Source organism: Rattus norvegicus, chromosome 13, assembly GCF_021556685.1.
Source record: "Rattus norvegicus strain SHRSP/BbbUtx chromosome 13, alternate assembly SHRSP_T2T, whole genome shotgun sequence".
NCBI lineage: Eukaryota > Metazoa > Chordata > Mammalia > Rodentia > Muridae > Rattus > Rattus norvegicus.
This window is the reverse complement of record NC_141546.1, coordinates 99,401,643-99,426,198: the sequence shown is the minus strand read 5'-3', so window position 1 is coordinate 99,426,198 and position 24,556 is coordinate 99,401,643. Positions and strand designations below refer to the sequence as shown.

The window sequence follows — 24,556 nt, the reverse complement described above, 5'->3', positions numbered from 1 at the left end:
ATTGGAGTAGTAACTTTCACATGCATTCCAGATGCTCCAGGCTGAGGAGACCTCTAGCACATCTCAGCTGAATGAGTTGATGATGGCCTCCCAGACAACACTGTTGGCTCAGGAGCCACGGGAAAGAAGTGCAGATGCCATTGAGCTCACTGGGACATTCGTCATCAATCTAGAAGGTGAGAAGAATGAGTGGGGCCTGAATAGCTGATGTCACCCCCAGCTTTCCGTGGGACTAGGTTATATCAAGGCTGTCTGCTCCAGCTCTCAGGACTCTGGGAACTGAAGCGGAGGCTGGGACAGTTCCTTCTCACTCCAGAGTAACTGCCACTGAGTCTTTTCCCCCTCATGTTGTCCTCTGATACATAGTGCCAAACACTGCTCAGACCCCCACCCTTCCTAGTAAATGCGAACATTTCTTTTTATGCATATCCTAATTAAAGTACTACTTAGCCATCTTATAAAGGGCTGGGTAGACTTCATCACAGGATTTCTGTGCACTGTTTACAGAGCTGTCACCTTGATTCATCCTCATTAGTAGGAATAGTGGAGAAAGTTGTGGCTCCTTTTGTGTAACTGAAGCTTTGAGTAGTGGCATTGCCACTGTCTTGAGAACTTGCTATTTTGAAATCCTCAGTTAAGAGATAGGCATGGTGGCACACACCTTTAGTCCCAGCACTGAGGAGGCTGAGAAAGATGGATCTCTGTGAGGACAAGGCTACATAGAAGAGACTGTCTTTAAAAAACCCAAGTCAACTGTGTAGCAGGGTCAGGAATGACAGAGCTAGCTCTCAACGTGGCAGAGAGTGGCTGGTCTGAGTCGTCCGCTTTCCAGTCATCTTGTATGATCCTGTTCTAGGGCAAAACCTGACCCGTGTGAGAATCGTGGAAGGGAGGAGAGCCTTGGGAAGGAGCGTCCAGTGAACCGCTAGGATTGGTGGTACAAGCTCAGTGACTGGACATACTGTGTGTTCTTTCAAGGTGGTGACATTCGTGAGGAATCTTCATATAAAGTCATTGTCGTACCAACTGCCAGAGAGAAGTGCCCGCGATGTTGGAAGCATACCGCTGAGACTGCAGATGCTCTCTGTCCTCGGTGTGCAGAGGTCATTGGTGCAAAGTAGCAGTCTGATGTCAACAGCTCTGAACAAGAAGCTCCCAACAGTACTGATTGGCTGAGGGAATGAACTGTCAGAAAGTTCCCTAGAAAGAAACCCAAGGGAGTAGAGGAGTAGATGGTAACAGATGGGGTAAGAATCGAAGATTAAAAGAGTATTTCTTGTAACTACAGAAAGAATAATGTGTGTGTGTGTATATATGTGTGTGTGTATATATATATATATATGTATATATGCACACACAGATATACACGTATACAGAGCAGACACACACACACACACACACACACACACACACACACACACACACACACACACACTCATGGACTTCTTCAGAGACAGACACCGAATATGGTTACTTTCAATGTGGCAACAGAATGTTTTATATTTTATTAAAACTTTTTTTTTTTTGACTCAGTATTTAAGTTCTGTGATGTCTGAAAATAAAGGCATTCTGGAGAACTCCCAGCTGACGGTGGTATAGAAGCTGTGGCTAATGAATCGGGTGTGATTCTGCAAGGAGTGGCAGAGTTGCGCACCCCTGCAAGGTGAGGGGTCAGTCCCTTCTGCCCACTAGCAAACATCAAGTTTCTAAAGCAGCAAGATTTTGGGTGTACTGCAAAGAACATCACCAAACCGTTACTCCAGAGGAGACATCTTTGTTTGTGTATGAACGCTGAGGAGATAACGTGAAGCGTCAGTTTATTTCACTAATATACATAAGCTCATAATAATGAACAGACAGAAAATAGCAGTATATACAGAATTCACTACTTAGAGTACATTGACAATAGAGAAGTAATAGAGCATTTTTTAAACGATCCAATACTGGATTGATCTTCCAAGGATGTCTAATCTACTAAGCAGAATCTAGCTGCCCAGCAACCCATCCAAACCGGTCCAGGGCTTTCTCCGATGCTACTGTTCACTGTAAGATACTGTTTCTTAATGCAATGGATTATAGCAACTTCTAAGAGAATGCTATAATCAATGTAAGTGTAATGTTACTAAGTCTTAGCTTTCCATGACTTTAAATCACAAGCAATCATATCTTAAGAAGCTATTTAAATGTAGCAGGTGGCGTTACACTGGCCTTAGATGAACTTTTCTAACAAAGGTGAATCTTGGCAAAAGTGTGACGCGTTGGAAGCCGGGCATTGTGTACTGCTGAGTCTACATTTCTCCTGGCCCTCCACTTCCACATCTAACACAGCCTGGAGCAGAGAAGCTAGGACTACACAGACACCTTCAGTAATGAGGGAGACAAATGTAATCATGACAAGAGGGGGTGTCTAGGGAAATACCAGGGTTACAGACAATGCGCCCCACCCACCGCAGGAAACTGCAGGACACTGACCTTGCCTTAGAACCTAATTCCTTTTCTTGTGACACTTTGTTGTTAGAGAATGGATACATGAATGTTAATTTTCCTTTCTTACCAGAATTACTCTAAAAGCCTTTAGTGAAGTAGTAGACTATGTTACTGCTTTTGTTAAACTCAGGATTTAGTTCTTAAATTCTATGCATTTTGTAAATTTTTTGGGTGATAAATCTAACTAAAGACGTAACCTGTGTTCTGGTCTCTCATGTGACCTACCAGAGTAAATTTAGCCAGTTTCATTCTCAAAAAATACAAGCCCCCCCCCCCCATATATAATGGAATTAGAGTAAAAAGACCATCCTCATCAGCAATAAGCAGTACCTGCAGCACAAGGCTTTCCTGGCAAGCTCCCCACATCCTGCTCCTTCCAGAGTGCTGCAGAAGGTCCTGGGTGAGGGGACCTCCTCAGAACTGTGTCAAGGATGGTATGTGTGTCAATCAAGCTGTGATCACAGATTCCAGCACGGACAGGCTCCTCAGCCACCTGAGCAACATCTGAAACATTTTTCTTTGAAGATTTGAAATCTGACAATTAGAGTTAGTTTTAGCCAGTCACAATCTTATTTAGATGTAACTTTTTAATGAAAAAGAATTCGTATTTGTATGTGCCTGGGTGTCACTTTATTGTGGAGTCCCTGAAAAATATTCTCAGTCTTCTAATGGAGTTGTCTTCTTCCCTTGATTAGAATGAGCACTGTGAACAACACATCCATGGCAGACAGCAGTAACCACACTGTATGGCTACATTCCAGAGACACTGAACTGCAGCAAGGCCTTGCTGCTCTGCAGAGCGCAGTGCACTGCTGACAGGCAGGCTAGGTGGGTTTCACACTGGTCAGCCTTGGACTGCTCTAGGCACTACAGGGTACAAACTACTCGAGGTGCATCTCTCCACCCAGCTGAGGTAGGTTTGCTAAGGCTGTGACAGCACAAAGTGCCCTGTCCTGCTTCCAGGACAGACAACATGACCAAGTCCCAGAAACAGACATTTTGAACACTTGGAAGAAAAATAAAGTTGGATTTTAAATGTTCTAGTTTCTTTGCTTTGTTCTTTTTTTTTTTTTTTTTAACATGTCTTACAAGATAATACATTTTTACAATTACCTGATGTGGATACAATTTTGGAACTTGACAAAATAGAGTAAATCTTAATCTACATAATAATTGATCTTGCTGCTTTGTTCGCATCTCTGATTCCTACGTCTGGCAAGTACAGCAGACTTGAGGTCCTTCCCCAGGTTCCTCTGCCATCTCAAGCCATTTCTCCTGACAGCAGCAGCGCCCTGGGCAGGAAGAAGTCAGCACCTGGAGCTCCCTGCCAGGAGGCACCCAGGGCAGGACCAACCACGAGGACATCTCTGCATGTTTTAAAGGGACATGGGCTGCATCTCTAGCGTGCTCATGGAAGCTGTGTGAACACACTTAATCCCCACAGGAATCATTTGGATATGAACTAGACTACTACGGTAAGAACAAGATCTGCAAACTATAACCAGCAACAGTACTAAAGTTTAACAATAGAACTGCTCATTTGAATGAAAAAATAATAATAAAGCATCTGCCGTGGTCACAGGATAGTTACTGTGTTTATAATTTATCTTCAGTCTTCTCTGAAGATGGGAATTTAGCCAGGATTGCACTTTTTAAAGTAATATATTTATTTATTATACAAAAAACCTAGAAACCTTCCAAAGTTCCAGATCTCACTATGTAAAAGGACATGCAGTGGTTCATGTGGTCACCGAAGTGTGGGCTACTGTCATAAGGTAGCCATGGCTTCCACAGCCTCGATGAGGTGTAAGGCGAGGCTGTACTGCCCGTGCTTCTCTGGCAGGAGCTCCATCACTTTATGCACGAGTTTGGCTGTTGCTGCCACAGGTACACCAGTGTTCTGAAGATCCTGGGGGTTCTGTGAATGGGACAGGCACAGAAGCCATGTCGTTAGTTTCAAGCAGCCAAACAATACCTTACCAACTTCAGCTTCACCATGGAAGGTCTCCCAGTAAAAGCATACAAAGCTCACTGAGGCGGCCATCATGGACCTGCTCACGCTGCCCTCCACTCACCATTGCCTTCAGCCAGGTGCAGAGTGTGGGCGGGAGTCTGGCCAGCAGCTCCATGCCTTCTTTCGTCTGGGTGTGGAAAAGTGCATGAGCCAGCCTTTGTCCCGTCAACACTAGCAGCTGAGACGCCAGAACCTCTTTGTCCTGAACTTGAAGAATGGCCTGAGGGGAGCACGGAGAAACAATTCAGCAAGAGCCACTATCCTGGAAGGCTGCCAGCGCAGAGACTACGTCAACATGACCATGCGTGTGGCTAGAGGAAAACTGAAATCTGACCTAGAGTATAAACCCACATCTTGCTCCTCAGCTAACTTCTGTTACCTAGGTTTTCAATTCATATGACAATATATCTCATTTTCAAGTAAAGGGTATGATGTTAGATTCTGACATCTGATGGCTCCTGAGTACCCTGAAGCAGCTTCAGGCTTGGAGAATGGTCAACCTCCTCTCCTTACTTCTGACCGAGTCACTCCTAGCTCGAGTGGACACCTACTCACCCTGACTCATTGCTTATGAGATCTGGCAGCCACACTGGCTCTCTAGCCTTGGACCTTGACTCCTCTGTTCCTCAGCTTGTGAGTGACCGGTTGCTTCTTGAGAGGTTGCTTAGTTACCACTTTCTTTTACCCACTGAGACTCCCATGGCTCCATTTACTTTCATCTCTTGGTACAGAAATGTTGCTTCTCTGCTCCAGCAGACGCTCAGTCCTCACAGGGCCTTACCCGCTCACTGCTCTACGCCTGTATGAACCTGGCAGCAGGCACACTCTGGACACAGCTTCCTATTCTTTTGATGTTGATTTCATTGGACTTGGTCTCATGTCCAAGCTGGCCTATGTAGATGAGGCTGACCTTAAAAGTTCTTAGCCTCCTGCCTCCACACCCCAAATGCACACATCACTATATCCAACTATTTCCTCATGCATTTCCTGCTCCTCCGGCTGTCTGTTTTATGACTGGACTCCCACGAGCATCACGGGTCATTCTTACCTCCTCTCCTAAGAGGTCAGCTCCATAGCTGTACAACTCTCCCACATAATGCCGTCGAATGACGTCTTCGCTCACTTGAAGGTGGTGGGCTAAGTCCACAGCCAGAGCTGTCCAGTTGAGGTCTTGGCCGTGAGTGTCTGCTGCTCGTGCAGAGGGGTCTCTGTCCTTGGAGTGCTGGGCCTGAACGGCTGCACTGACAACTTTCAGTAAGAACTTGAAGACAGGAAGGCACAGCACTGCCTCGTCAGTACTTTCCATTAACAGTGGCCCAGCGCTTGCTGTGTAAGCTGGTGCCTGTGTTCAATCCCAAGACTTCATCTACAGGAGGAGAACTGACCCCACAGAGCTGCTCTCGGCCCTCCATACTCAGTGCCACGGGACAAGCAACCCCAGTATCAATAAAGTAATTAAAAGTGCTTCAAGCCAGCTTTGTCAGACAGATGACATGAAAATTACTCATTTTTAAAATGTGTGTGTGTGCACACGTATGCATGCATTCATGTGTACACATGTGCACATGTGCCACCGCATGAATGTGGGCGACTCCGTTCTCTCCTCTACCATGAGATGGAATTAAGGTCACTAAGTGTCTTCACCTCCCGAGCCGTCCCACTGCCAGAAAATGGTTTTGCTATCAATAAAGGAACACACACTAGGGAAATTAGCTCCTGGGAATCACTTGAAGTGCCCATCCTTTTAAAAACAACTATATTTCTGCTTTGCTATTTGCTTCTAAGAAACAAGAACAGAATCCAGTAATTAACTTACCTGTTGTCTTACAGAAATAAAGTTTGGATCCATTTCCCCACTAGGTAATAACTGAATTGAAGTTAAATCCTTAAAAAATGCATTCTTTCCCTAAAGAGAAAGATGGAAAAAGAAAAACGCCCTGGTAAGTATAGATTATTAAGGGAGATTTTTAAAGCTGATCACTTTATAATTTGTGGTTGACCTTTACTTTTTGCTTAAACAGAAAGATGTCAGCAGTCTATTCATCATCTAGTGTGGTAACCACTGTCCAGTGTGTGACCAGTGACCTGCAGACTTACAGACAGACAGGTAGACAGACAGACAGACAGATACACACACATCATCATCATCATCATCTAGTGTGGTAACCACTGTCCAGTGTATGATCAGTGACCTGTAGCCTTACAGACAGACAGACAGACAGACACACAAACACACACTCATCATCCAGACACATCTGTCCAGTATGTGACCAGTGACCTGTAGCCTTACAGACAGACAGACAGACAAGACACACACACATATTCATCATCTAGACACATCTGTCCAGTGTGTGACCAATGACCAGCAGCCTTACAGACAGACAGACAGACAGACAGACAAGACACACACACACACACACACACACACACACACACACACACACACACGTCTCAGGCAGTAAGTAGGTTTCGGGGTCATAGGCAGGGCTTTAAAGAGGGGGCTTCAATGATAACAAACCTAGACACTGGCCACATAGAACAGTTGCCTGTGAGAATCAGACGATGGTGGGATGTGTGAGTGAGGGATGGTGGGTGGAGCAGGGAAGGCTGTGGGCAGTCCCTGTGCTCCAGAGTCTTATGGGCAGAACTTCCTTAGAATAGTAAGAGCAGACCCTGACCCTGAGGGCTGTGAGTGTACGTGAAGCTACTGAACATGCGCCTTGCCCTGCATGCCCTCTTTAGAGAGGCAGTTTTCCACAGGGAGACGCTTTCTCTGCTCCTACAGAGACCGAGGGAAGCCTGTCTTGAGAAAAGTGATATCGCTTGACCTTCGCCAAAGGCTGAGCCCGAGAAGCAACACTTACTTTCTCATGAGCTGAAGCTGCATCCTCCAACTCTGCAAAGGCCCAGCAAGCAGTAAAGCTGAAGTCCTTATTTCCTGTTACCCTGTGTCTCAGGGCAGGCGCCCGAGAAAGGAAGGGCTTAGTAATCCACCCAACGATCCAGAGCCTTTCCAGGGAAGTTTGAAGCTGATTTTGCAAGGAGCTGCAAAATGTGAGGTAGGACACCTATCTGCTTGGGAAGATGGCTCCTTCAGTGCTGGACCTTGAGAGCAATGAAGGCAGGATGGTAGGAAGGGGTCTGCCGTACTAGGCAAGTGGGGAGGACACTGAGGGACGACAATGTTCAGGTGAAATAGTTTGGGTTCTGTAGACAAGGTCTCAGCTCAGGATGGTATAGAATTGGCTAAGTGGCCCATGCTGGTCTTAAACACACATCCAGCTTCTGCCTCCTAGGTGCTGGGGTTACAGGCAACACCACCATGCCAGCTACAGTGTTCAGAATGAGTGACTAGATGGGGCTGGGGTAGAGTTCACCTCCAGGTCTCTAGTGTGTACAAGTGCACAAACAGGCATAATGTCAATTACTCGGGCCATGGAACTCACGGGAAGCAAGTTAAGTCAGGGCAGGATGGGGTGAGTGTCTGCAGATATGTTTTAGATGCAAGCTCCTTAGGACATCCAATAGAAGCATACTCATTAAACTGTACGAGTAAGTCCTACCTACACATACACAAGAGGAAGCAAGTAGGTCTGTCTGTCTGTCTAGGGAGAACATGCAGGATGAAAAGGACCAACAGCAGAGGGCATAGCCCCGAAGGACTCTGGGAGTAAAGTAAAAGAACAGAACTAGGTAAGGGGTAGGGACCTGGGACCTCTCAGTGATCAGCCCTGCAAATCACTAAAAATCAAACACATACAATTCAGTAGGAAACCCACGTGCCTGTTAACCAGCAGCTCCGGACCCTCTGGGGAGCTCACCTTGCTGTCAAAAAGGGCAAGAGGCTTCACACTCTTCAGAGAAAAGCTCATGGCGGCGTACAGGATGGAGCACAGGATGGAATGATGCTCTACCAGCGGGTAGTGGATAGGCTTCTGCTCCAGCGCCAGTTCCACTATAGAGGTGGGGCCTTCCACCGACAGCCAGGCATCCTCAGTGTCCAGGACTGGCACCTGGACTTCATCCCTGCTAATGTCAGCCTGTGAGGGGCAGAATGGAAGTCTGTGTCAGGAGTCAGACTCAGACTCTGAGCTGCAACATTCCAAAGTGCAAACCTGAAGTCTTCACCCCCCATTGATAACCGAGAAACCACAAAGTATAAAGAAAGTCAGAGGAGAGACAGAGAAAATGAATATCACTTTTTAGGCTAAAGCCAAAACCTACAGATGAATATGACATATAACCCACCAAGTGTCATCTCTTACACTATACGGTTTTCAGAATATCTAATATCTAAAGAGACACTCAGACTGAGAAGGGGTGTGTGTGTGTGTGTGTGTGTGTGTGTGTGTGTGTGTGTGTGTGTGTGTGTGGTCTCATTGCACAGCCCTGGCTGGCCTTCAGTTCTGTCCCAGCCTCCCTGCATGCCCCACCACATGGCTAGTGTACAACTCTTACCTCCAATGACGTCTGAAGAAGGTCCAGGCAGGAGCCGAGGAAGGAGGTCAGTGCCGTGTCGCTCATCCCTACGTCCTGTTTTCAAAAGGAACACAATGTGCCTGCATCAGAGGTGCTCGCTATAGAACGGGAGGGCTCATCGTGTCCATTTGCCTGACTTTCCACACTGAATACAATCTGAAGTCACTGTATGTTTAAATTCCTGCTAGTGGGTTTGGTAGTATCAACTTGATATCAATGTTTAGTGTGATATCAGTATTATTACCATCAATCTTAAAAATCAGGGTTCCAGGGTGAGGTGCGGTGCAGTGGCTGGGGTATACTCAGCACATGTAAGACTCCGGATTCCATCTCTAGCACCAAGGGCAAGAGGGAGACAGTAATGTTTAGTGTCTGTGCACTGTAAAGACAGATTCAACTTGCCAGAACGTTTGCCAGTCAGCTAACCATGGAATATGGTAAGATGCACATGTGAGGCTCACCATGAAAGGTCTAGGTTACCAGTCTGGGCTGCTGGTTATGGTACCTTGAAGGCACCAAACTGGATTCTCTGAATAAAACTAGAATCCCCCACTGGACAACCAAATACTAGACTCAAAGTTTTGGGCCAGAAATAGTTCCCCATGACCCCTTAATAGGCCAGTGTGAGAGGCCACTGCCTCTCTGTATAATCTTTTAAAAGCCAGTGAGCAAGCAATTATTCACATCCTCAAAGTACATAATACGGGGGGTGGGGAGAGTGCGTGTGTGTGTGTCTGCGTGCGTACTCATGAGTACTTAGCTCCAGTCACACAGCCAGTCTGAAGGATGTAGGAGAAATCTTCGGTCGTGGTGACTGGCTGGGGGAATAAGGTCTCTAACAGTTCTATTTATGTGTCTCGACACTTGAGATATTTCAGAAGAACAGGTCAGTTTTGAGGACGGCAGCACTGCTGACCAACAGCCTCAGTCAGTGTCTGCGGGTCAGTCTCAGTTGAGGTGAGCTGTGATTAGAGGGAGGTCGACAGGCTTCTTCACAGGAGCCTGCCTGCAGGGAGGTCAGGCGTCTACTGTGAGGGGCTGGAGCAGAGCAGACCCAGGCCGAAATGGTAACTCGCTGCTTCCCATCCAGAGTCCAAGGCTACCTGGGCTGGAGGAATCTCACGGGCTAGCTGCTGTCTAGTCAGGGAAACTGAGAGGCCAGAGACCACAACCACTTCCTTAACGCAGCATTCTTTCTGATCTTTGTTGTCTCCAGGTCACCTCAACATTTAGAACCAAAGTTCACTCCTACAGCAAGACACGGTGTGGAGAGAGTACAGGTGTAACAGTGAGCCTCACTCACCCTTCGACACAACCTATCCTTTGGAGATTTCCCAACCTAAAACAGACAGGAAACATGATACTTAGCAATTTAAACTAAAAGGCATTAGAATGGTACAGGAAATAAAAAGCAACCAGAATTGTAGCTATAAATACCCACGGCAGTAATTAACTATTGTCTAGCTACCAACAATCAGAGCAATTTTTTATGGTAGTACTCAACTATTGTATTACAAAAAATAGCACACTGAGTTCATGAATAATTATTTTCCAAAAATAATTCTTGGACTGGGGAGACAACCCAGCTGTAAAGAGCACCGTTGCTCTCCCAGAGGACCCAGGTTCAATTTCCTGCATCCACACCGTAGCTCACAACCATCTAGGGTTTCAACAGGCTTGTATATGGTACACATACATGCACATAGGCAAAATATTCATGTACATAAGTGAAATAAATACAGCTAATAAAAATCCCTCCTCCCTTCGTAAATTGTATACTTTGAACCAATAAGGAAAGTTCCCGCAGGTATGGTATACCAGCACATAGCTGAGACCCCAATCCACAAGAGGAAAGATCTTGAATGCAAAGTTCAAGGCCAGCCAGTGAGGCCCTGTCAGAAGAAAGAAAGGGGCGGGCGGGGGAGGCTGAATGATGACAACGCAAGCAGACAGAAGAGAAGGAGGAAGAAGGGAGGAAGGGAGGTAGATAGGAACAAAGGCTTTGTAAAGCCCAGCTCAGTTTGTATAGGAAAGTAGCTGTGTATCTAAAATTCCTAGTAAGAATCCTGTTTATTGGTGAAAACGTGCTAGTTTTAAATGGTTACAAAGAAACCCCAGAGCAGATCTGTAAGCACTTACTCAGCGTGACTATTTATGTCTACAGGCTAAATGGGAGGCAGAAGCTCTACCCTCTGGGACAGAACCTGGTAGTCCAGAGGACAGTGGGGCTCACACTGAAAAGCATTACCTCATCACCCGAGATTACCTCATCACCCGAGATTACCTCATCACCCGAGATTAATTCCTATGACAGACTCTGGTCAGCAGGCTCAGTCCAGGCCAACTCTCTGGTATTATCCCACAGTGCTGCCAGAATTCCTGAGAATGCAATTTCTCTAACACCTGCCCGGCATCTTCAATACTGAGTAGCAAACTACTGACCGAACCTTACCACATATGCTAAGAAAACTCTGTGCTAAGTAGGTCACAAACTAGAAAACCCAAAACCATTCTCTGCAAAAGTATGTTCTTCATGCCTAACTTCTTTATTCCTTAGAGCCATGTCCCTGTCACACAGAAGGATTTCAACATCTCTAAATCCAGAAAGCTATCAATCTAGAAAGGGAAACTGAAAGTGACCGTTTCCTTAATGCAGTGTTCTCTTCTGCTTTGTCATCTCCTGACAGGTCACCTCAGGGAAGGGCAAACGCCATGTAGAACGACTCAGATTAGTACAACAGAGTAAATGACTGCTGGGCCTGTTGGACCAGGTCTCAAGGAGATAGCACGGTGACTACAGGGAAAGGAATAAGAGTGTTAAGGTTCTGTAGTCAAGCCTGGTGCTGTGCAACTGTAATTGAATCGCTTGTGAGTCCAAGACAGGAGAATTGCTAAGAGTTCAAAAACTAAAAATAAAAAAGGGACTGCCCAGCCAGCCCCCACATCCGAGGCAGGTAAATTCCTACTGCTGCAGACACCATATATACTTAAGATATAGGGCCCTGCTAGAACTGATCTGGAAGGCTCCCTCCTGAGGACAGTTTTCAAGGCACCAGAGGTGCCTGCCCTGTGAGCTTTCAGAGGAAGGAGACAACGAACAGCACCTCCCCACCAGCCACAGTAACAACCAGCGTGGCAGGATGGCCCTGAGGGTGCAGTGGTGGCACACACCTCGGCAGTAACCAACCGCTCCCTAATGGGACTGAGGACCACTCAACGAGAGGGAAATCACTCTGACACCAGAAACTTAGCCAACTACCTGGGGAACTGATGCATTGCTAACCTCGTAATTCCCAGGTACGTTCTAAATGTTTATTCTTGTTAGTTCTCACTCCTCATCCAAGAACCTCCTCTGACAGACAACATTACAGAAAATCACAATGCAGAGTCCAGTCCCAACTGACACATTTACAGCACAACTCAGTCACCCAAGGCTCAGAGATGGCTGCAGAAGAGAGGACAGTGAGAGTCTAAGAGCCGGGGAAATAGGGAGTCTACTGGGAGATTGTTTCTCCTAGAAACAGCAGAAAAGCTACACCCATGAAGTGTCCTCGACAGCACTGTCTAAACCTTAGCTGACCAGGGATGGGCCAACAGACATGCTGAGGTGCAAGAGGCAAAGTTCATGGAGCCACAACCGTAGACAAGGAACTATGGGCAACTAAGGCAGCTCAGAGTGGGAGAGACGTCTTCCTCGGGGAAGAGCACAGTAGCTGGTTATCCAATGCCGCTGACCAGTCCTGAAAACACACCTACAATAATATCATTATATGGACTGCGAGGGTTGTATTTATAAGTTAAGGAGTACATGTTATATACGTAGTAACAAGCACAGAAAAAATGGTGATGAATTTTAAAGAGAACAAGGTGGGGTATACATAGGAACTAGAGGGAAGAAAGGGAAGGGAATTATGATGTAAGTATATATACATACACAAATTATATACACACATATATTTTAATTATATTTTTTAATACTATAATTATGTAATTGTAAAATATTACTCCAAGGAAGTACATTTAACTGAGCAGGAGAAAAACACAGTTCAACTGACAACCAGAAACACAGTCCACCAACTGTCTACACACCCCAGTGTAAGCAACCTTTCTAATACCAAGTAATGAAGGGAACTAAATTAAGAAATCAGTGTGTGAAAATTAAGACCACCTCACCTTATCCATTAAGTAGGTAGCAGCAGAAAACCTTTTCACCAGGAATGTGTTCCACATCATCAACGAGATGCCTACAGAGCAAATGAAACGAGCTGTCAACAGAGCGCTACTGACGAACGTCACCGGACACAGAACTCTCCGCCCCGAGCTTAGGAAACTATGTGGACTCCACATATTATTTCTTGCCTCTTAGAAAGAATTTTCATTTTAAATAAAAGGGTAAGGGACAGAAGAGAATACGCATAAACACTAAGTATAAAATCCTCATCACAAGTAACAAGGAAAAGTAACACCCTCACAACATCACACAGCCTCCAGAAAGCCTTAAGATGTTTGTTTGCTTGGCTGCTGTGCTAAGGGTGGAGCACAGGGCCTCGCACATGCTCACGAGGCTCTGCGACTGACCAGCACTCCTGGCTCTCCAGCTCCAGTGAGGGTCTGAGTCAGATGAAGCATGCACTGACTGGGACCGCGAGTTAGGAAAAGCTCTTGGGAAGTGTCTGTTGACACTGTACCCACTGGTCTCCCAGTGCATTTCAGAAATTCACAAAAGAAATGCAGGGACTGTTGAGAACGGCTTAATTCTTATGCAAGTATTAAAATAACAACATATTAGAAATATGTCAAGGTAGCCAGATATGGTGGCTCATGCAAGCCTTTGGGAGGGTGAGGCAAGAGAATCAGGAGTTCCAGGGTAGCCTAGGCAACCTGAGACTGCAAGAAAACAAAACAGAAAACCACCTGCCCCTGCCCCCAAGGACTTTAAAGCATTTTAAGTCCTAAAAGACAAAAACCTCAACCAAACAGATAATGACTCCATGCTTTCATTCACACAGCAGAGCGGCTGGCAGTCAGCAGCGCGAGCTCCAGGCCCAGGAGGAGGCAGTTGCAAGGGCACTTTGCACACAGCAGTGCACAGTGAGGTGTGGGAGAGCATGGACAAGGACGGATCCCGTGCTATTCCGGCCAGGGCTCCTGAGCACTCAACACCTGCTACTCACCATTTTGAACATGCGGATTAAGAATGTGCCTCAGGTGCTCTATGGATCTAACCAAAAAGCGAGCTTCCTTAGGAGAGAGAGAAGACAAAGGTTATTCTATAGCAATGGAAACCTTTTTCTTTAAGACAGAGTTTATGTATGTGCCTGTGAAGGGCAGAGGAGCTCATCAAATGCCCTAAAGTCGGAGTCACAGTGCTTGTGTGCTAAATTCAAGGCCTCTGAAGAGCACTCGGTAGCCTTAACCACCGAGCCACCTCTCTAGCCCCCAACTGGAGACTTCTTACTAAATTTCTGCCTAAACCTTCTTAAGAATTTGGCAAAGGGACCAGAGAGACGGTTCAGTGGTTAAGAGCACTTGTCGCTCTTGCAGAAGACCCACGTTGTGACTTCCAGTTATCCATAACCCAAGTTCTAGAGGATCCAACACCCTCTTTATTCTCCCAGGGCACCAGGCATGTATACAATCCACACACATACATGAAGGCAAAGCACTCGCATACATGGAGGAGGAGGAGGAGCAACAGAGCAGCTGCTGCTGCTGGGTGGTGATGGCGCACACCTTTAATCCTAGCGCTTGAGAGGCAGAGGCAGGTGGATCTCTGAGTTTGGGGCCAGCCTGGTCTACACAGTAAATTCCATGACAGTCAGTACTGCATAGTGAGACCCTGTTTTAAGAAAAAGCAAATAAGCAAACCAGAAGAGATTGACAGAAGCAGAAGGATCATGAACGCCAGACCACATGGGCTTCATAGGGAGTTCCAGGCTAAGCTGTTTAGCTCAACCGTGACTCAAACAAATAAGGAGAGGGGATGAGGAGGTAAATGAAAGGAACTCTGTAAATCAGGTAAGAAATAACTTTTGATAAGATAACTTGAATCTAATTAATGATTAATTCTAGACACACCCAGATCATGCTGACAGGGAGATTCACGCTCCTGAGGTCTACCCATTATATGACTCCTCTCTCAGGCAATCCTTGACTCTCACAGGTATGAAAACTGAATTCCCTTTTCCAACAATCATCATGCAGCACATTTGGACTTAGGGCCCAGTAACACTACACTGATAAAACAGACCCAGACCTTCATCTTCAGTGAGCAGATCTAGTGAGAGAACAAGACAATAACTAGGAAAACAAGCGTACCAGACAGTGTCCGGAGTAAATGGTAAGGAGAAAAGAATTAGAGCGAGGACTAGGGAACACCAGAGGGAAGCCTTAGAAGCTAACTCTGTAACCACAAAGGCTGACATTCTCAGACCCAAACAGCACTCCATGCTCACAGAACCAGCCAGATGTTTGCTAAACCCCTTTGGCCTGCCTATTGCTACTGAAACCACACATGTTGATACTGGAAATTCTCCAAAGGTAATTCAATTTAAAATTAAAGGGAGGGGGCTGAAGAGATGGTTCAGAGGTTAAGAGTACTGGCTGCTCTTACAGAGGTCCTGAGTTCAATTCCAAGCCACCTGTAATGGGATCTAGTGCCCTCTTCTGGCCTGCAGACAGAATGCTATATACATAATAAATCTTTAAAAATACTAAATTAAAGGTAGCGGGTGTGTGTGTGTGTGTGTGTGTGTGTGTGTGTGTGTGTGTGTGTGTGTATTTGGGATGGGGTGTGATATGTGAAGTAGATGAATAGTTAAAAAGAAAACTACACAAACAGGACAGACATTATTCAAGCCATTCCACTCTGACAGAGGCCAACGATTGCAATAATGGGAACACTGGATATTACGCATGCCTCTTTCTCTACTGATTCCAGATGACGACTACTGTAGGGTGTTAGGTTGCTCTGCTTAGAAGAGATGGAAACAAAGGGCTCAGGGATGTTTCCCAAAGTCAAACCAGCTGTGTGCTCTGACTAGGACGGCTGTAAGGAATGGGAACAGGTACGAAGGTGCTCGTGCGGACCGTGTGAGGCAGAACCAAGTGCTGTACCGTTTGCTTCCTCTCTGAGCAGTACTGCACGTCACCAGTGTGATCTGGAACACAGGTCCTCTCCTCACTTGCAGATGTGTGCTTTGCCCTTGTCCTCAGTGACCTGCAAAGTTTTTATTTCCTCCTGCATTTCTGCATGAAATGACACAACCTTAACAGCATTTGTCACCTTGGGAAAAGTCAAAGTGAAGGTCCTCATGCCAGCCTAGCTGGTTCCAGTATGTCTCTCTTTACTACTTTTCTTATATTTGGGTCAGAACAATAACCCAGAAACAGCCCTACTATGTACATAGCTAACTCATGTCCAAGGTTAATCTCGCTGGAGTCTCGACTGTCGGTGAAGGTCTCACTTCCCACACTCTTAGGATCATGATCTTCCTGTGGCACCCTGGTCTGAAGTACCCTAGGGCTTTGGACCCCCGTTGAATGGCTGACTTACCACTGGTCACAAAACCTATTATCCTGCCCCTTCTTCACTTAAGGAAGGCATCAATCCTTCAGGCTCGACTCCAAGATGAGACAAGACAATGAACATCCTGTAGACAATTCCCTGGCCACCTCCTTCTTAAAGCTCCTTTGTAAGTGATCTTGGAAATGGCTCCCCTTGAATCCAAATTCTTTCTTTGAGGTTCTTATCTCAGGCTGCCTCCTCGTATAAAATCTATCCTTCCTCCCTCTTCATAAAGGCTCTTTACTATAACAACTGTATATTAGAATAGACTAGCAGAGGGGTCTGAACAATAGACTTGCCTTTGTTAAACCTTAACAAGAAAATGATACCAGAATGAGAATTCTGTCCTTGTCCCCTATCATTCTGAGTCCCACATGCAGAGTGCTAATCACAGTCAGTCTCAAGGGCGAAAGGAATCACAGAGCTGGGATGAGAATATAACTCCTGAAATCTGAATAAATTATCAACCTGGGTGTAAGAAAGCAACACTTAATGACACAGCTGGCCACTGTACTAATTACACTGGCTTCACACTGCTTAAGGCTCAGGAAGGCCAGCAAGGGCAACTTAACTAGGTCCTGTCTCCAGGAAGTAAATGTGAAAGGGCTGGGGAACATGTTGTTCAGTGTTGGGAGTCCTTGCCTAGCAAACATGAAGCCATCAATAGGTTCAAAACTGAGTAGACGCACACACACGCACACACACACACACACGCACGCACACACACATGCACGCACGCCCCCCCCACACACACACACAGCAGTGGGCTCCAGGACAAGCCTGCCCTGTGCACACATGTGCAGACATAGTCAGCAGATGCAGACTTTTACCTCTGGGTCTTTGTTCCACTGAACCACATATTCCCAGCAGCAGTGCGCATGCAGCACGTCAAGCTCAAGGCTACAAGGGAACTGCTCGTAGGCTAGGCGGAGCAAGTCTGGAAGACACAAGAGGGAACAGCATCCTTTTGGTCACAAGAATGTCACTCCACCCTGGATGCCACAGTGCTCATCATTCGGGTGTCACCTGGTACGGCTCCTAGGTCTGTCTCCACCTCTGACACCTCAGGGGGACTTCGGGCAATACCTTCTCTGGGCTCGTCTGGATTCTCTACGTCTTTTTCTCTGTTGGCACATTTCAACAATTCAGGGCTGAGGTCCTGTTTAAATATCCACTTGGCCACGCTGTCTGCAATACCACCTACAGGTTCGAGACAAGAAAGAAAAGGAAACCTGGTAAAATCTGAGCAGCAATGTGCTAAATGGAGACAAACACAGAGTGGGGGACGCAGATACACAGCACATTCACTTCTGAACCTGAATCTGGTGATGCCAAAGCCATGAGGTTTAAAGCACATTAATACCTATCATCTAACTTGGAGGGCAAGCAAGAGGCTGGAATCTGGGGCGCACTTCCTCATGGAGACAATCTCAATGTAACATACACGGACGTGTATCAATCCTATATGCTACACACTTGCCAGGTCCATAAATTCAAAATACCCTTTACAGACACAGATGGAGGAAACACGACTGTTTAAAGGTTCCTCTCGTGGTTTGTTTGAAAAGGGGTCTGGCGTCAGGCTGGCCTCAAACAAATCACCAAACTGAGGGTGAGTGACCTTGAATCTGTGCTGTTGCTGCTGCTTCCACCTCTGGAGTGAGGGAGGAAGTGTGAGCTGCCACACGCAGCTCGAGGTGCTGGCAATGCAGCCTACGACTGTGCAAGCAGACAATCGCTCTGCCCCTGGAACTAATGCCCACCTCATGTTAGTTTATTTTCATTTAAAACAATGCATGCGTCAGAGGAGGATGCCGGGTGTCCTGCTTTGTAGCCCTGCCTGACTCACTGACAGGGTCTCCCTGCACCTGGAGTGCAGATGGCAGCGCTCCAGGCCGCCATATCTCCCACAGCTGTGGGTAGAGTGCACAGCCACACTTAGCTTTTCTGTGGTTCAAAGATCTCAACTCAGGACCTCATGCTTGGCAGCAAGCACACTTACCCAGCCCATATTACATCTAATATACAACTAACTTCCCCTGTTATAAAATATGAGTAAAATTTAGTCATAATTTATGTTTTACTCATCAAGAGGATACAAACATTTATATGAGCTGAAAATATTCAAGACATCTGAAAAATTCTGTTCATTACTGAACAAAACTATATACTTAAAAATAACAGACACTAGCCCCCACCCCAACCCTCGCTCTTATCTTTTGGGGTGGAGGTAGAGGCAGGAATTTAGCATTGCTATGCTACCCACTACGACTCACTTGAACTCAAACGTTCACCCCCCATCTGCTTCTAGAACAGTTGAGACTAATGTGTGCCACCATGCCTGGCTTATCTCTTACTTCCGTTCAAATGGAGTTTCCCAGAAAAGGGATGCCTCATGGTAAACACCCTCGTCTGTGAAAAACGACCCCAGCAGGGTGCTGGGAAGTCAGATTTCACGTCTGGCTTCTAAATGACTTTGTACCTGTTCCTCTATAACTATGCCCCTGACTATACTTTTTGGGTTAATAGTAAAAAAGTGTACCCCAACCTTCTTTAGGGGACAAACAACAGGGTTACAGTAAACTTACAATTGAAAAAAATTGTTACAAACTTATAAATAATGAGAAAACAAGTTAAGTAAAAATCTATAAACACAAGGCTGGACAAATGCTCAGTGTCTGAGAGTTGGTACTACCCAACCATGAGGCCTGGGATACAAAGCTCGTTTCCCTTGTAACAAGCTAGGCGTGCTAGACACCCTTGTAAGCCCATTTCTGAGACGACAGAGACAGAAGGATCCCTTGGTCTTGCTGTCTTCCAACCTAGCCTAGAAAGTTTGAATCCTAGGCTTGGAAAGAGACTCTGCCTCAAAGGAACAGAAGGAGATTGACTAAGGACACGTGACACCCACTTCATGTATGTGTACAAAATCAGTGTACCTGTACGAACACACACACACACACACACACACACACACACACACACACACACACCCCTCTTAAAAAGCTGTAAGCACTTGTATAAATATTCTGGTACCCAGTGCCTCCTAGGGACGCGCAGGGAAGCTGAAAACAAAGGCGCTAACCCCTCGAACCAGAACGCCGCGCCCACAGAAAGCCACGTACCAGGGAAGGAAACTGTGAGAAGTACACAGCTGCTCTCACAGGGGTAGCTGTGGGAGAGCCATGAACAGAGGCTGGGAAGAGTATAGGCACCAGGGTGCATCTGGTCTACTGCACAGAAGAGAATCTACACAACTAACTGTACATTCAAAAAAGACAGCGCAGAGGACTCTTGGTGCCCCTGACACAGAACAAGCGCCTTGTAACAGATCTGAGCTAATGATGTACAAATTAAAATGCCACTCTAAGTCTCAAGTGTATGGCAACTATGAGGCAATGAAACATAAAACATACTTCAGGAACATTTAAAAACACAGAATGAGGAAGAAGGGATGAAGTTATTAGCTCTCTGGAGATCAGGAGGGGAAAGAAAACACTAGTCAGGAACGGTTTCTTGGAGGGAGACTCAGACTTTGAAACATGAGCAGCGCTCAAGTGTCCAGGAGTGGGTGAGATGGGAGAAGGACAGACTCAGGTCCAGGGATGGGAGACTCCGTAAACATTTCATTTACTGAAAACGTAGGACTGGTCTAATGTTAACTAAGAAGCACACGTGTGTTCCTAGTACTTGGTTAAGGCAGAGGGCTGAGTTCAAAGCTAGCCTGGCTACATGGTCATAGCCTGTGTGACAAGAAGGAAGCGAGTAAGCACATACTCAGAATAACATACATGCACACGTGTGCACACACTCAGATGAGCTACAGCTTACCTCATTCAGACTAACATACATGCACACATGTGCACACACTCAGACAATCTTCTGCTTACCTTTCCCCCCTTCTAACAGTTTCTTAACAGAAAGCCTAGGAAGTGGCTCTGTCTGTGGAGATGACGCTTTGGCAGCTGGAGGGCTTGCTCTGCTATGCAGCAGAGTCTGGAGTATGAGGCAGTCCTCCAGCTGTCTCAGCAGGAGCTTCCAGTACTCGGTGTCCAAAGAAAGGGCTTCCCAGGAGTCTGTGAGGGCTTCTGCATCAGCATCCAAAACCATCTGGGAAAACTGAGAGAAGATATCCTGCTCACACCCTGGGCAATGTGTTTGGTTTCACTGCTGTGCTGGAGATCGAACCCATGGCCTTACCTATGCTGGGCAAGTGCTCTTCTGAGCCCATCCCCAGCCACCTGGCAGATTCTGCATCAGTACCAACGTAAAGCAACAGAGACATCATTTGATAGATTTAGAACTCAACTGGATGAGACTGCAGACTCAGGTTCGACCAGTGTGCACCTTAGAGTCTCTGGCCTCTGGCAAAGGCTGCTCTCCTCAGGGCACTGACAGTACCAGCAAATGCTATCACTGCAAACATCTCAATCTGGTAGTGTCACATTTTCCCCATAACCTCCAGGACTGACCGTGTTTATATAAACCACTAGAGACCCCTCAGGGTTAACCCAACAGCCCACCAGGAGAAACAACTTGACCTAACAGGAAATATAAGAAAAGCAAACTGTGTAGGGGAAACCTACACAGCAAGTTCGGTAGAAAGCGCGGGTCTGCCTGACTGAGTGCTGGGTCTGGAGGAGGAGGATGAGACAGTCATTGGCTGTAGACCCTGGATAAACCAGGAAGTGGTCCAGTCTGGCCCTGACCCCTTGGTGAGGGAAGCATCACTTCTCATCACAGCTACTTCACACTCCTCACACATTCCACACGCCATGCTCCAGGACGCCGCAAGCTGCCCACCCTAGAATGGAAGCCATACATCGGCCAGCGGGAGCGGTAAAGCAGAGCTGCAGGGCTGCCCACTTACTTTCTTATCTGTGGCACTGCTGGACATCTGCGCAGCAACAGAATGCCCAACGTGTGCAGACAGCAGGGCAGCTCCGTTGTTCTCTGACTGAATGCAGGCCATGCGCATCTGCTGCCACCACGGGGACACAGACTGAGAATCCCATGTCTCATCGATGGCCACTACAGAGACAAGAAGCAAAGCAAACAGTAAAATCTTACCCTGTGAGTACGGGCGTGAACTATACATGTTCCTTCCTTTATGCTCATACTACACCCCTCAAAGACGTCCTGCGAATGTCTAAATGCACTAGAGAATTAACACTGTGCTAGCTAGGGCTTAGTCAACCTGACACAAACTTGAGTCATCCGCTAGAAAGGAACCTCCATTAACAAAACGCCTCCGTAAGCTCAGCCAGTAGGCAACCCGGTGCATTTCATTTCCCTGATGGATGACTGATGTGGGAGGGCCCAGCACACCGTGGGTGGTGCTACCTCTCCGCTGGTGATTGGAGGTGTAGAAGAAAGCAGGTTGAGCATGGAGAAAAAGCAAACAAGTGAGCTACACTCCTCCAGTCTCTGCTTCAGTCTCTGCTTCCTCAGTGACAGATTGGTACCTGGAAGTAATAAGCCTTTCCTTTCCCTGTTGCTTTTGGTCTTTGCACATCAGGAAAAACACTAAGACACTGCAACTGATTTTATTCAGAACATTTCTCTTCTGTTTCCTTATCCTATTAGTTATGCCGTTTCCGAATCAATACCAAATTCTTATCTGAAGTATCTTCATCATTATGAAAAAAGAATGTTAGGATATAAACATGCTTAACTTCTAAAAATTTACTACTTACTTTATGCATATGGGTTTTTGTCTGCATGAATGTCTGTGTACACATATGAGTCTGCTGTCTGTAGAGGTTACAAAAGGGCAATGGATCCCCTGGAACTAGAGTTACAGACAGTTGTGAGCCATCATGTGGGTGCTGTGAATTGAACCTGGCTTTTCTACAAGAGCAATGAGCGCTCTTAATTTCTGAGCCATTTCTCCTACCAAAATAGGCAAAATATTATTTCTCCAAAAGACTGCTTTCTGGTGACATATCTTCTGACAGCTGAATTTCAATGTCTCATATTAAAGCACATTGCAAACGTACAGCAAGCTTCCAACTAGTGCATGTGCTCATGTGTATGTGCTCATGTGCAGGTGTTCATCTGCAAGTGTTCATGTGCAGGTGTTAATGAGCATGTACTCATGTGCAGGTGTTTGTGTGCAGGTGTTCATGTGCAGGTATCCATATGCATGTGTTCATGTGCAGGTGTCTATATGCAGGTATTAGGGTGCAGGTGTTCATGTGCATGTGCTCATGTACAGGTGTTCATGTGCAGGTATCCATGTGCAGGTGTTCATGTGCAGGTATCCATGTACAGGTGTTGGTGTGCAGGTGTTCATGTGCAGGAATCCATGTGCAGGTGTTCATGTGCAGGTATCCATGTGCAGGTGTTCATGTACAGGTGTTTATGTGCAGGTGTTAGTGTGCAGGTGTCTATGTGCAGGTGTTCATGTGCATGTGCTCATGTACAGGTGTCTATGTGCAGGTGTTAGTGTGCAGGTGTTCATGTGCATGTGCTCATGTACAGGTGTTGGTGTGCAGGTGTTCATGTGCAGGAATCCATGTGCAGGTGTTCATGTGCAGGTATCCATGTGCAGGTGTTCATGTACAGGTGTTTATGTGCAGGTGTTAGTGTGCAGGTGTCTATGTGCAGGTGTTAGTGTGCAGGTGTTCATGTGCATGTATTCACAAGGCAGAGGATGCAAACCAGGGCCTTGTGTATTGAAAGGATCTACCCCCTAGCTGTACACCTCACTGGTGTGTTCTCCACACTATAGTCTCCTTTTGATGAGAGAAATCCTTCCTATCTTTGTGTGGTATTCTCAACATTACATTCTGTTTCTAAGCACCAAAGTGGAAACCCTGGGGACACTGGCCCACAAAATGCACTGGTCTCCTACCTTTCATCTTGCTCAGCAGGGACAGCATGGTATGAAGACAGCAGACAGATTGTGGTTTGTCCAAAATATCTTTTTCCTTCGAAAGCCAAACACTTAGGAGCAGAGACTGAAATAAAATCAAATCTTTTTCAGCCTAAGTAGTATTTGGGGGGAGGGATTCCATATTTTCCCACGGAGCTCGGGTGTGCACGAGATGCAGTGTCTAATTGGGTGCTTGGTCTATCGTGTCATGTGGGGATCACCTGAGGTACAGTGTCTATCTACGAGATTCTCAACACCTGCTGGGTACCTGACTCCACCCCCCCTCAGGTTGCACATTTCTTCCCATCTAAGCTGCCAGGAAGGACAACACTGAGACACTGCTGTTGAGTAAAGCAGCAGCTGCAGGTTCTGGGAGGGACCGAGGGAGGCGCTATCTTGGTCTTGCTTTTGCCAAAGACACAGGGACATAGTATGAACTATCAGACTCCCATTCTAAATTCCCTAACATGCTATGAAAAACATATTTTAAACAAAATCACGTTGGTGAGCATGAAAACCTTTCTACACCATCTCTAAGATTTGTAAAACATAAGAGACGATTCTGAGATGCTGGGACTTGAAGAGCACAGGTGTGTAAAGATTCTGTCCTTGAACATTTACATTTGAGAATGTTTTAAGAGCACTTGTCATTCTAATATAACAACTGATGACCAGAGTCTACTATAAATGTATTCACTCATTAAGAGTCTATATTTATCTGAGCCCAGAAATTATAAGAAAATAAAACAATCTTGGTATAGCAATTGCAATTTCCTTTGATCATTTCAGGCTTTTTTTTTTTTTTTTTTTTTTGGTTCTTTTTTTCGGAGCTGGGGACCGAACCCAGGGCCTTGCGCTTCCTAGGTAAGCGCTCTACCACTGAGCTAAATCCCCAGCCCCCATTTCAGGCTTTTTAATGTATATTCTTGACACACTAAGATAATGACTTAAACTTAACACACTTCTATGTGACATTTGCAAAGGATTCAGTAAGCAAACCTCACCAGTAACTGCTGTGGGCTAAGTCCAGCAGACTCCAGAGTGTGGCACATGTCTTCAGTGGAGCTTTCTCCATGCAAACACTTCCAAAAGAAGAAACTGCCTAGCAAAACAAACACACGTTACCGAGGAC

The 24,556-nt window shown here is 46.1% G+C and overlaps 2 protein-coding genes across 7 annotated transcripts in view; one reads left to right on the top strand and one right to left on the bottom strand.

The window, feature by feature from the left end:
- The window catches only part of Iars2 (isoleucyl-tRNA synthetase 2, mitochondrial), a 34,034-nt gene extending 32,451 nt beyond the window's left edge, over nucleotides 1-1,583 (top strand). Inside the window, exons 22-23 of the mRNA NM_001398608.1 lie at nucleotides 32-176; nucleotides 979-1,583. Coding sequence (NP_001385537.1) covers nucleotides 32-176; nucleotides 979-1,121 — 288 coding nt within the window. The 3' untranslated portion in view covers nucleotides 1,122-1,583. The remainder of the gene's footprint in view (nucleotides 1-31; nucleotides 177-978) is intronic.
- Nucleotides 1,584-1,800: 217 nt separating this feature from the next.
- The window catches only part of Rab3gap2 (RAB3 GTPase activating non-catalytic protein subunit 2), a 73,830-nt gene continuing 51,074 nt past the window's right edge, over nucleotides 1,801-24,556 (bottom strand). For 2 of the 6 annotated variants that reach the window (XM_087580416.1, XM_087580418.1), the window contains exons 21-35: nucleotides 24,429-24,526; nucleotides 23,404-23,509; nucleotides 21,418-21,578; nucleotides 20,438-20,666; nucleotides 17,634-17,747; nucleotides 17,378-17,484; nucleotides 14,155-14,221; nucleotides 13,154-13,224; nucleotides 10,284-10,319; nucleotides 8,960-9,034; nucleotides 8,323-8,541; nucleotides 6,318-6,407; nucleotides 5,550-5,762; nucleotides 4,563-4,721; nucleotides 1,801-4,405 (exon numbers count right to left, since the gene is read on the bottom strand). In XM_087580416.1, the coding sequence (XP_087436542.1) occupies nucleotides 4,256-4,405; nucleotides 4,563-4,721; nucleotides 5,550-5,762; nucleotides 6,318-6,407; nucleotides 8,323-8,541; nucleotides 8,960-9,034; nucleotides 10,284-10,319; nucleotides 13,154-13,224; nucleotides 14,155-14,221; nucleotides 17,378-17,484; nucleotides 17,634-17,747; nucleotides 20,438-20,666; nucleotides 21,418-21,578; nucleotides 23,404-23,509; nucleotides 24,429-24,526 (1,895 nt within the window). In that variant the 3' untranslated portion in view covers nucleotides 1,801-4,255. Of the gene's footprint in view, nucleotides 4,406-4,562; nucleotides 4,722-5,549; nucleotides 5,763-6,317; nucleotides 6,408-8,322; nucleotides 8,542-8,959; nucleotides 9,035-10,283; nucleotides 10,320-13,153; nucleotides 13,225-14,154; nucleotides 14,222-17,377; nucleotides 17,485-17,573; nucleotides 17,748-20,437; nucleotides 20,667-21,417; nucleotides 21,579-23,403; nucleotides 23,510-24,428; nucleotides 24,527-24,556 lie in introns of all 6 variants that reach the window. The other 4 variants (XM_087580417.1, XR_015635148.1, XR_015635149.1 and 1 more) reach the window with 4 other exon arrangements.